The sequence below is a fragment of the Athene noctua genome, chromosome 15 (assembly GCF_965140245.1).
Source record: "Athene noctua chromosome 15, bAthNoc1.hap1.1, whole genome shotgun sequence".
Lineage (NCBI taxonomy): Eukaryota > Metazoa > Chordata > Aves > Strigiformes > Strigidae > Athene > Athene noctua.
Genome location: NC_134051.1, coordinates 7,757,821 through 7,770,781, shown reverse-complemented (window position 1 = coordinate 7,770,781; position 12,961 = coordinate 7,757,821). Strand labels below are relative to the sequence as shown.

Sequence of the window (12,961 nt, the reverse complement as noted above, 5' to 3'; positions counted from 1 at the left end):
AAAAAAAAAAGCTTTGAGTGGATTTAATCCTCACAGAGGAGAGGGGAAAAAAAAGCCAATAGGGCTGTTCACTGCCTGCCACAGCAGACAGTGCTGAAATTCTCATATGTATAAACAGTAAACATGGACAAAAGCTTGTCTGTGTGGGCACTTCTCTTCTAAATAAGTACCAAGGACAAAGATTATCAAGATTTTGTGAATTCTGCCTCTAAAAATAATGCTTAATTATGAATGCAACAGTGTAAACCTTAACTACTGAATCATGTTGTCTCTTGTTCTACGATGGCCATTTTGAGAAGAAATTAGCTAAATATCGGTGGCTTATAATATACTCACTTAAATAGCTTATAAAACGATTTTCTGTTTGTATTTCAGATGATGTTGCACCATACTTCAAGACTGAACCAGGCTTGCCCCAGATACACTTGGAAGGAAATCGACTTGTACTTACGTGCCTTGCCGAAGGCAGCTGGCCCTTGGAATTTAAGTGGTTGCACAATGACAGTGAAATAACCACCTACTCCAGTGAATATAAGTAAATAAAAGCTATATAATAAATAGCCTTCTCCAAATGTAATTGCAAAAAAACCCCCAAATAAACACACCTCCCTAAATTACCAATACCTCAAAACAACTTTGTAGATACTGATACACAGAAGACTGGGTTTTGTAAACAAATAAGATCTGTTTGAGGGAATCTTCTTTGCTAAAAATTATATTTCACACTTCAAAACAAGGGTCCTAACATAAAATTTTAAACTACCAAAAATACTTTTTTGCTGGAGGTGTAATCTTACATGTATCTGTAATAAACAGCAGGTGTATTCCTTAGCTAAATATTACACACGATGTGCTACTCATCCTTGAACAAAGCTGAACTCAGTGAGACTATTCCCATAAGATCTAGAAGAATGGGGTCTATCTTGAATAGTATATGAAAACTTTTGGTTTCACTTTTGAGAATGCAAAAATTAATCTTACAGTTTAACGAACTATTCTTCTATGATTAGGTACTTTGCTCTCAGGACCTCACTGACTCCCTCCCCATTAAACCCATCAAGCAAGAGAAAAACCATACTGTGGCTAATCACGCTACATTTTTGCTGATAGGCAGCAGATGGCTGGCCAAATATCAAAGCACAAACCAGCTAAATTTTGTCTGCTTTTCTTTAATGGGAGCATTAACTTCATCTCCCCTATGCAACTCGCAATTTCTATAACCTTATAGAAATGTCGTATTTATGTAACTTACCTGTTGCTTTCAAACTTTGTTGAAATTACCTAGAAAATTCAGAATTTATGAGGGGTGGGTATGTGACAGAAGGAGCCCTTGTATAACACTTGTATCTTTAGCAAACCAAGCTAAATACTGCACTTTTGTAGTTACAAAAGTGCCTTAATGTAGAGAAGAATTGTGCTTCATCACTATAGACAGAAATTACCGTATAGATTAGTGTAAAAGTGGAGATAATGATATAAAGTTCTATACTGCTACACAAGGTAGTCAATGATTACTTTTCTTAAAGATTTTCAAAATTGTAACCGAACATTAGTTATATTTTCAATGTTGTTTATATTTACAGAGCAGTATGGAAAAGAAGTCCCTTAAATAGCATTTCAAAATTTTTTTGGTCATTTAGCAACTATGTTTGCCATCCAAACATACAGTTCTATGTGAACTTTCCTAGAAATTAAAGACTTTTGATTCAGATGAGGTCACTTAGTCCTGAGTAATTGCATCTGTTAATGGTTGCTGTTTTCAAACCTTGAGATACCTCAAAATGGGCCATACACACACATAGAAGAGGTTTTCTAGAAAATAATTTCTAATGGCACAATTAATTGCAGCAGGTTCAAGCATCACTTTGTGTAAATGCACTTGTTTTGATCAAAACCAGCAGACTCTGTTGTAGTTTCTTGGTAGAAGAAGCTGACAACAGCTCTTAGCCACGTAAGGTGCTGAGAAAGACAAAGAAATTGTGTGGGAGAAAAAACCACATGAACATGGAATCAACAAAAAGCAAAGGTTAGAACACAAGCTTTGTAGATGTGCTAGTCACCGAGAGACATTTCATGACAGTAGAAGAAACCTGAATAAGAGTGTGTGACACTTCAAAACTAAGATCGGAATGCCATGATATTTCTTAAATTAGTGCACATCCTAATATAAAATAATAATTTTACTGTGTATGGCAGTATAAGTTAGAATCAGTGTGTTGGAACACCTTTCCCAAGCAGAATGTATACATATCTGTATACAGTACCTTGTTTCTTATCATTGGACTTAATTTAGTCTAGTGAATTCAGGTCATGATACAAGCTATATTCATTAATTTTGCTTTTTTTTATATTGTTCTTTTCTATTTCTAATTAAAATATCTGCTGCAGAGGTGATTAAGAAAATAGGAAACTACTGGTTTATAATAATAAAATAAAATTGATAGAAAATATTAATTTAGAAAGTTGCAGCCCTGCTACTACTGCTACTATACCACAATCAGAGATAAGCCAAACAGGATTTTGATTCTACAGAAATGCAAAGCTTTAAGCTTCCGAAAGGAATTATATGGCATAGGTGCATTAGGATGAATGAAAGCAAGGAAAAGATATGCTTAGACATATAAATTCCAGTTGCAAAATTTAAACTTTGACCCCATAATAGTTTGCTCTGCAGTTCTCTTGGGTAAATACTCTGTTTAAATGCATGAATCTTTCCTCTGTAAGTGACTTCCGCTGCTATTTGAATCATCAATCAAAAATTTTTGGTAATTGATATTACTTAGTGTATCTCAGCTAAAGTAATGTCTATATTGTAACAGGATGAAAATATTCAAAGCTTATAACACACCAAGTGAGTAAAGAACTAATTGGAGTCTTTGCATTTTGACATTGGTGACCCTGAATGAACAGCTTTTCTTTGTATAACGATGCTGATTATGTGCACAGCCTGGCTTTTATAGTGACTGTGCATACACTGGCTTCTATTAAGAATTTATAAAACAACCTTATAAATTCTTTGTGATCTGAGATATATGTAAAGAAAACAAATCAATATTACGGACTGCAGTAGCAGTTTTGGTTGTATCTGTCAGTTAAGACTCGAGAAGTTCAGGCAGCAACTCCTTTCTTTTCTTTTCTTTTCTTTTCTTTTCTTTTCTTTTCTTTTCTTTTCTTTTCTTTTCTTTTCTTTTCTTTTCTTTTCTTTTCTTTTCTTTTCTTTTCTTTTCTTTTCTTTTCTTTTCTTTTCTTTTCTTTTCTTTTCTTTTCTTTTCTTTTCTTTTCTTTTCTTTTCTTTTCTTTTCTTTTCTTTTCTTTTCTTTTCTTTTCTTTTCTTTTCTTTTCTTTTCTTTTCTTTTCTTTTCTTTTCTTTTCTTTTCTTTTCTTTTCTTTTCTTTTCTTTTCTTTTCTTTTCTTTTCTTTTCTTTTCTTTTCTTTTCTTTTCTTTTCTTTTCTTTTCTTTTCTTTTCTTTTCTTTTCTTTTCTTTTCTTTTCTTTTCTTCTTTTCTTTTCTTTTCTTTTCTTTTCTTTTCTTTTCTTTTCTTTTCTTTTCTTTTCTTCTCTTCTCTTCTCTTCTCTTCTCTTCTCTTCTCTTCTCTTCTCTTCTCTTCTCTTCTCTTCTCTTCTCTTCTCTTCTCTTCCCTTCCCTTCCCTTCCCTTCCCTTCCCTTCCCTTTCCCTTTCCCTTTCCCTTTCCCTTTCCCTTTCCCTTTCCCTTTCCCTTTCCCTTTCCCTTTCCCTTTCCCTTTTCCTTCCCTCTTTTCCTTTTCTCCTTTGTTTTCCTTTTCTCCTTTGTTTTCCTTTGAATTAAGTTCTGAACCAGGTGTGTCTTTCATATGTGCTTTTGTGGCCTAAAGATATTAATTTATTTGAATTTAAGACACAGATTATGTCTAAACAGCAGTACACTTTCCTTGCCAAACTACTTAAAAGTATCTGATTATTATGTTTGTGTTTTTAACATTGTACATGTTTCAATTTTATTCTGTATAGAAAGTTAGATAAGTTGATGCATCCCTGTTAGAAAATTTGAGTAGATAGTAAGTTATATGATTATCTAATAAAATACATTTGGTTTTAATTCCGTCTTCACAATTATGTCTATTAAAAACCTGTAGCCTGTAGGTTCACTTATAACTCTTAGAGCATTTAAAATTAAAATGAAGGTGTAAATTTGAAATTAAGAATGAAATGTGTTAGCTAGCATTTCTCCTTAGGTGTTTGATACCACTTCATCCTTAAACTCATTGCAGTCCTAGTGATGGAGCATGTTATGCTCTGGAAGACTTCCCTTGAAGGTTTCTTTTATGTTTGTTGCTTTACATCTTTCTATGGAAACTTTCTAAACAGCCAGTTTCTGGTTGACTGTACCATTCAAAACAGAGAAACGGTCTAGTCTGACTTCTATAGAGTATTTGCACAGATCCCCAGAAACCTTAAGTAGCCTCCTGGCATCTATACAATGGGAAGATGTTCTATCCTGAAGACTGTAGAAAAAATTAAAGCAAAATTATGTCTTGTCACTGTAAAAAAGGGTATTAACCTTTGATATAAATTCATTTGTGGAAGAAAGTCTCATTTTGAATTTAGAAAGCACTATCCATATCCCTTCTTGCATATTAGAAAATAAGTAGAATGGTGAAAGCATAACACAAAAAGCAATATTCTGACTGTTAGGTCAAAAGAAAATTAGATTTAAAAAAATAATTGGACATATGAGGTGCATAAAGGCTTTAAAATTGTAAACAGAATCAGAAATTCCATGAATATTTATCTCTTGCCCAGGTTTGTAGTTTTCAAGTTAGTTTCAAATATTGTAAACATGTTATATCTCTTTCACTTTTGTTAATTACTTCTAATTTTGCTTGCCTTACCTGCACGTTGTTACCCAGTAGGTCCACTGAGAAGTCAGCTACTCAGTAGGTCTGGGCTGCCTTGGGATTTCCAAGGTAGATGGGATTTCCACTGTAAATTTTTAAAATATTTTCTTTTCTTCAGGCAACGTATTAAGAATGTTTCCTACTGAAACATTAATAACTCATAAAAGAAAACAAAAGTAGGACACTTCTGACCCAATACATTTGTTTTGTCCTAGTGGCAGAAAAACCAACTACGTTACTGTCTTAGTACAGATAAATACCAAAGAGAGGAGCCTTTAATTTTGTCTCTATTTAATAGACAAGCAGAGGAATAAATATTAGCCAAGTACCACATTAAATCTTCATGGGAGGAAGAAAGAATTGTTAAGGTATAAACTGTTTGGTAAAATGAACTGTAAAAATGAATTGTCAATATTTATTTGTCAGAATCCTCAATTTTTTTTTCGTTTTGTTTTGGTTTTTTGTAACAATGTTTTGCAACAATCATCTGCCTGGCAGAGAAGGAAATTATTCTGTAAGGAGCTAGGGAAGCCTTATGTCCTATTGATTTCTATCCTATGCCTGGTATTTTCACCTATTTTCTCACTGTATTTCCTATGATATACACATCAGACAAGAGGCAACATAGCTAATTCAGAGTTATATACTCACTGGCCAGCAAGTATTTGTGTGATGTTTTTCAGGTTTACTATTTCCAAAGAGAGTCTCCCTTATCTTCCCAGTACAAATTGTCATAATCACTAGAGAAAATTTGCCAGTTGCTCCAAAGGAGGTCACGAGGAGTCAGCTTAGGCACACAGGCAGACAGACAACACAACTGCCTACAGCTCATATACTTAGGAAGCCAGGGTCTCCGAGGAATCACAGTAGATTGACAAAAATTGTCTGTGGTGGTGGGCTCTTTTTTAATTTACTTTAATTGGTTGACTGACCTATTTGCTATAGACTATTTGATTGTATTTATAATGCAGTGATTATAGTCTTCATTTATCACTTAAACTAGATTTCCTCTACCTCCTTTGTTTTATGCTGTCTGATCCTGTTCAGATACTAAGCTCTGTGTGTGTGTATATGTATGAGAAGAGATGCTTTTTTTTTAAAGTGGAATTAAATTTTGAAGATTAAATTTCAGCAATTTTATTTTTTTTCTTATCTTTTCATAAAGACTTTCATTAATCCTACCATAATATCTCCAGAAGGTGACCGAGGGAATACGCGCTTTGATTAATGTTTATTTAATGCAGGATTATCTATATTATTCATGTGTTTTATTCACATTAAAACTGTGCCTATCAGCTCATTTTCATGTTGAGTAATCAGATACAGTTGAATGAGGAAGGTGAACATTAGTGGACTAAGTGACTTCTTAAGCGTAGTGAAGGGCAGAACAAATACAAGGTACAGTGCACTGTGTCTTTTCCAGTATTCTTCTGAGTTACAGTGGTCACACAGTGTAATACCCATCTTTTTTTCATTGGAAAGCTTTGATATTTCTTGCAAGTCTCTCTAATGCCTACATTTAGATTGCAGTCTTCTTGTGCCATCTCTGAACAAACTACCAGGCACCTTTGCCTTATGAATGAGTGTAGATAAAACTGAAGAAAACATTTAAGTCTATATTTCAAGAGAATATATGAAGAACTAATTAGTATTTATCAAATATAGATCTTAAGACTGAAAGATATTTTATGCATTTCAAGTATTTTTTTCCTTCTGTGTAGTACAGACATTATTGTAGCCAAAGACCAGAGATTGTATGAGAATGCTGCATGTAAGAAAAAATACAATAAGCTTTTGAGACAATGTGTAAAATATTAGTGGAGAAATAAGAGATGCCACAGAAAGTAACGCTGCTTGACCTTTAAGAAGTGCACTGCAATTCTGCTTTCTGTCTTACAGGTACACCATCCCAGCTTTGCAGAGGTCTGATGCTGGCTTTTATCAGTGTGTTGTACGGAACAGGATGGGGGCATTGCTGCAAAGAAGATCTGAAGTTCAAGTGGCATGTATGTTTGAGTGGAAGTTATTCTGTGATTCATTAGATAACTAATTCTTTTTTTGGGGTAAAAACACAACATACCAATAACATTTGCTAGTCTGAAAAGTTATTAGATATCATATTTAATAAGTTTTAAAATTATTGCATCACAGGAAGTTTCACACTTACTGTAGTTATCTCTGGGAAACTGTTCAAAGTAGAGCAGCGAGTCTTTAGAACAACCTTTGAGCTTTTCAAAGCCATCAAAACGAGATCATTTGGAGATAGCTGTAGCATGAGAAAACTATTATACCTTTCCCTGAATGCACAGGGATCAAGAAAGGCTGTAGAGCACAAAACAAACAATCAATCAAAACAACAACAGAAAAAGAGCCCAGAGGACAGTAGAGGATATCTGAAAGAAAACTGTGTGGTATAGATAGCTTTCAGATCATAATCCTTGCAATACAAAATAAGCAGTTGTTTCACAATGAAAACCTTGCTAATGAAACTTTAAAAGTCTGTTCTCAACACCATTCTGAACCAAACCCTCCAATGGTTGTACTGCTTCCGTTTGGACTAAGCAGAATTTTGAGTTGACCTCTGATGTGGTATCTAACTTCCATTTGTAAATGTTAAATTGATTTTCTCAGAAGTACTTGTTAATATGACCTAAGAAATGACTGAATAATTTTTTTCAGTTAACATAAAGAAAATATAACCCAAGTAACTTCTTTGGGAATAATCATAAAAGTAGACATTATTCTTCTTTCAAAGTAAAAACAGAATTTTTTTTTTTTAAAGACATATTTGTATACTGCCTGTAAGCAATCTGATACATGGGTCAAATCTCTCTTCCTCAGGATCAATAACTGAAAATTTGTAGTAGTAAATGTCACTTGATAAGTGGAATTTAATAAATTGAATTATTTATTAGAAACCCAGTTCCAATAATCTGATCCAAGTTAACCACTATGTCATGAAGGACATTATGTGGAATTTTCTGTGTTTTAAAAATAAAAACTGTGGCAAATATGATAGTATGTAAGTTTTGCTATCATGTTCACCAGTTTACTATGTTACAATAAATTGTGTTACGATGTCAGTAGTACCAGTAATCTGATGTTTGATTTCTCAGTGATATTGTTTCAGAGATGCAGGGAGCTAATATAAAAATAAACTTCTGATAATTTTTTTTTTCCTGCCTTCTACCAACCCTTCTCTCCCTGCTGTATACACCTGCTATCACCTTGTGCTTGCTCTGACGTGTCAGACACTTGCAAGTACTTTTCTGAATATTATTCTTCTGTTTTAGTGAATTAGATCAGATGACAGAAGATCTAATGAAAGCTGGTGTGCCTAAGCATAGCTATGAGTGGGGTGGGGGACCTCCAACAAGGTTAGAAGGAGAAGAGAGAGCAGGGGCACGTGAGATGCTTCTCGTTCTGCAGCAGTGAGCCATTAGATTAGCCTAGATGCCTCTGGAGTTGCATCTACAGGTGTGGTTTCAGGGGACAAAGGCTTTGGTAGCAGTACCAGAGAAAGATGAACCCATTTTCTCCTCCATCCCGCTCGTCGTTCCCACTCTTGTATTGCAGTGTAGTACACTATCCCTTCAGGCTCAGCAGGAAAACTTGTTTGTGCAGCTGTGGACTGGGAAACTTCTCCAAAATTTAAAATAAGCAACAATTATTTTGTAGGGTTTGTTTAAAATAGTTCTTTTTGCCACCCGGTCTGATTCCCTACACAGCTGTGCAGGCAGTTGTACTGGCATAGTGAAGGGAGCAATTCCTGGGGAAGTACTTGTGGGAACAATAGTGAGAGGGAGGCACAGGAACACTTTACCTTGATACTGCTGCTAAAGAATTTTTTCTCCTGAAAAGAGAGCTTTATTCCCCTCTGAATGAGGAAAAGATTTGCAGTGAAGTGTTTTGTTTCTCCAGGCTTTTTTTTGTGTGTACATGTTTGGTAGTTCTTGAGAGAGAAAGAAGTATAATTGTTTACTTTTCTTTGGTTTTAATTTTTTCCCCCATTTAATTTGTAGTTCTGCATTACAGAATAAGGCTGAAAATCTCTCTCTTAAAGACTTCTCTGTCTGAATTAAGCAGTCAATTTATTTATTTCTTTGGTTTTTTTTGTTTGTTTGTTTGTTTGTTTTTCACTAATAAAGAAATTGAGATGAAGCAAAGCAGATCTTATAAGGCTTGTGAGACCTTTGGTCTTGGATATATAGTGACATATATGACTTCTATAATGACACTTGCCAGTCAGACTTGTGCTTTATTCCTGCAGATTAAAGTATTCTACAAATTTTAAATATACTCTTTCTCTTCTACCCACGGTAGCTAGTGATACCATGCGATTGTTTTCTGTATTTTAACCTTTTCAATCTAAATTAATTCATTTAAGCTGTGTGGATACAATGAAGTACCTGATATTTTACCATATTTTACGTCTTGGTTTTTCTTAAAAATGTGTTAGAAAGCAACATTCCAAGGGGTTACTAAAGTCATCTTATCCAGCCATCGAGAGTTACAGGGAACTGTATGTTAGAAGTTTAACTCAGAAGGGTTCACAGGAGATGAACTATTTTTTCCACTGCATAGAGGATGCTTCCCAATATACTTAAGCTCAAGAGCTCTAGTGAAAAATTGAAAGGCACAATTGTAATGTGCACTGAGAAAGATCTGAGGTATTTTCCACGTCCTAGATCTCTGAAGTAGCAGGGAACTTGTTAAATAATTTAAAAAATGTTCTCAACACATGCTAACATATTACTTAACTGAATAGGAACAGATATTTATGAGAAAACTGCTGAGTAAATCTTAATTACAGAATGGGCTTAAAAACACTTGGATTGTGAAGACTAAAATAATCATATGACAGTGAAGTTAATTAGATCCACCTACGCAGTTTGAAACTTCTTTTCAAGTAGATGATCTGATTACAGTTGTAAAAAATATGGAGCAACAGAGGAAGTACAATGCTGATTATGTCTGAATAAATAACTTGAAAATCATGAAGGTGATTAAAGCTTCTTTAAAATACCATGTGTTTTTAATTTCTGCTCTTGTTCTGTCTCTCCTCATCTCCTGCCATCCACAGACCTGATAGCAGTCTTCTATGTTTCAATGTTCTTTGCATCTGTCTCTGCAGCAGAGATATTGTAAAGAACACTGTGGTCCTTAAATTAAAAAAAAAGAAAAAAAAAAGAAAAAAAGGGAAGGGAATTCAGTGGCAGAATTCAGAATGATTCTCTGTGTGTGTGTGTTCTGTGTGTGTGTCACTTTCTTAGTTTAAAGCATATTAAAATGCACAGCAGTTCTTTGGAGGGTGAATAAGTAGGAGCCTACAGCCCTGTTAATTTTAATGGATAGGAATGTGATACAAAAGGCCATAGCATCACAGAATTGTTTAGGTTAAAAAGACACACCTCCAGGGATGGTGACTCCATCACTTCCCTGGGCAGCCTGTTCCAATGCTTGACAGCCCTTTTGGTGAAGGCATTTTTCCTCATATCCAATCTAAACCTCCCCTGGTGCAACTTGAGGCAGTTTCCTCTCATCCTAATACTTGTTACTTGTGGGACTGACACCCAGCTTGCCACAGCCTCCTTTCGGGTAGTTGTAGAGAGCAGTGAGGTCTCCCCTGAGCCTCCTTTTCTCCAGGCTAAACACCCTCAGTTCCCTCAGCTGTTCCTCACAGGACTTGTGCTCCAGACCCTGCACGAGCTTCATAGCCCTTCTCTGGACACACTCCAGCACCTCAATGACTTTCTTGTAGTGAGGGACCCAAAACTGGACGCAGTATTTGAGGTGTAGCCTCACCAGTGCTGAGTACAGGGGGACAATCACTTCTCTAGTCCTGCTGGTCATGCTGTTTCTGATATGAGCCAGAATGCTATTGGTCTTCAACAAGAAGAACAAGAAAATGTTCACTGAATGTTTACAAAGACTCCATAGATACATGAACTTGCCTATGAAATAAAGTCTTCAGAGAAAGAGGCTCTGCAATTGGTGTTTTCTTTCTTCCATTAAATCTTTTGTTAAAAACTGCTCTGTAATAGTACTGTAATAGTAACTGAGTTTGTAAGCGTCAAAGATCTAGATACGCTATTTAAATCGTAGAGTAGTGCCAGAAGAACTAGTAGCTAACATCATGACTATAGCCTTGTTATTTTGGTATCCATTTGGGTATAATGGCTTACTTGCATAGATCTGACTATACACTGGTTTGACTACAAGTGATACAGCTGCTCATCTATTTGTGTAGCTATGGGTAAAAGGATAAAAAGAAAATTGGTGACCAACAATGTTATAAAATTATATACCTCTTTTGCATTCCTTTTGCACAAGAATTTCTTTTATGCTGTTCAAGGTTTTATTTTAAAAACCCCAAACCTCCATTAAAATATCACTTTCAGTTAAAAACAGTTATTGCAAAAGAACACTGAGGCCATGCAGTACTGCTGACTGAGGCACCTCTTGTGTGCACCAGCAGCACTTGGATTTGCCTTATGCCTTATGTTCATCCAAATCTGTATTAATCAAAACTGTCTCATGATTTGCAGTGTCATATTGACTAATTATAGCAATGCCAATGACTACTGTAAAACACAGTTATTTCTCTGTCCACCAAAAAGAACTGGGGAGAGAGAAAAGAACTTCTAGGATTCTTAGTATAATTTTTTCTTTGCAGACATGGGAAATTTCATGGACACAAACCAGAGAAAAACAGTGACTCAAGGACAAGCTGCAGTTCTAAACTTCCTACACATACTCAGCTATCCAAGACCACAGGTGACATGGTTTAGAGACGGGCACAAGATTATACCAAGCAGCAGAATGTAAGTCAATTTAAAGCTCGAAATACCCCCACCCTAAAATATGATTAATTATATTTGATAACACAACTCACATTTTAAGTACACTAATTAAGGTTTAAAGAGAATAAAGTAGCCTTGTTCATACTAAGTTTGAGATAAATGACTATTTTAAGACTATATCTGAACTTCCTAAGAAGTTTGACAAAATAATTCATGTGGTTTTAATGGTCCTGGTGCAGCATAAGGGACTAGATATGCAGTATGTGTGCACTTCCTTCACACTATCATTTTCATGATACGTTTTGGGAAAGTAAATGCTTATCTCTCAATTACTTTTACTGGAGTGGACTAACTTAATACTGAAATTTTTCTTTCTTAATATATGTCTGATTTTTTTTTTTAAAGTAGAATTATGCTTATTATTTTTGTCAAGATAAAATTCTAAATATTGCCTATTTTTTTCCTTTTGAGCCTACAATGATAGTTTTATTTCTTTTTGACTAATCAGCAACTCACCCACTAATGGCACAGTACTTGCACTTTGATTAGTTATTATCTCAAGGTGTGCTCATTTATCCTTTCCTGAAACAGTTATGAAGCCATCCTGTGTTTTTACCTGCACAGTTTTATTTAGAGACTGAAGGAGTTAGAACTAAATAATGTAGATAAAATATTTTTTAATGGCCTAATTTATTCAGAAACTGTTGAAATGCCAAGAATGTTGGTGGTTATTTTATTTTGTGTATTATATTTTCATGTGTTCAAAGGGATAGATGTGCTAGCAACTGATGGTAATGGGATATTGCTAATTTCCAGAAGTGGTGGTGAGTCTTTAGAGTTTATACTGGACAGGGAAAGCTCTTCTTGGATTTTAATTTTATTAATCCATACTGTATATTTTACTGCTGCTTATGTGCATTTTTTAAACCTGAAAGCTAACTTTACAGCCTCTTTGAAACTGTTAAAATTAGTATTGCAGGGCTGTGAAGAAACTATGTAATAATTTATGAATAATTTAATAGTAATTTGATGGGAAACAGCTGGAAGATGAAACAATGGGTTTCTGGGCAATCTCTTGAAGAGAGCTAAGTGACAAATTTTGAGTTATTAACCATTAACAATCTACTTCCTCCACTCCTGCCACATTACAAATTTTCTTTTGTCAATGCTGAGAATATACAAATCAAAAATTTGCAGGTGGTGAAAAAGCCTTGTTATCGAGGTATCAGACAGTTTCTTGGGAACTATTATGGGGGAACAGAACAGCGTGACCTAGGCAAGC

General features: G+C 34.8%; 1 protein-coding gene across 1 annotated transcript in view; it reads left to right on the top strand.

Moving 5' to 3' along the window:
* SDK1 (sidekick cell adhesion molecule 1) overlaps positions 1-12,961 on the top strand; it is a 416,654-nt gene that overhangs the window by 121,236 nt on the left and 282,457 nt on the right. The window contains exons 2-4 of the mRNA XM_074918870.1: positions 376-535; positions 6,776-6,882; positions 11,553-11,700. Coding sequence (XP_074774971.1) covers positions 376-535; positions 6,776-6,882; positions 11,553-11,700 — 415 coding nt within the window. The remainder of the gene's footprint in view (positions 1-375; positions 536-6,775; positions 6,883-11,552; positions 11,701-12,961) is intronic.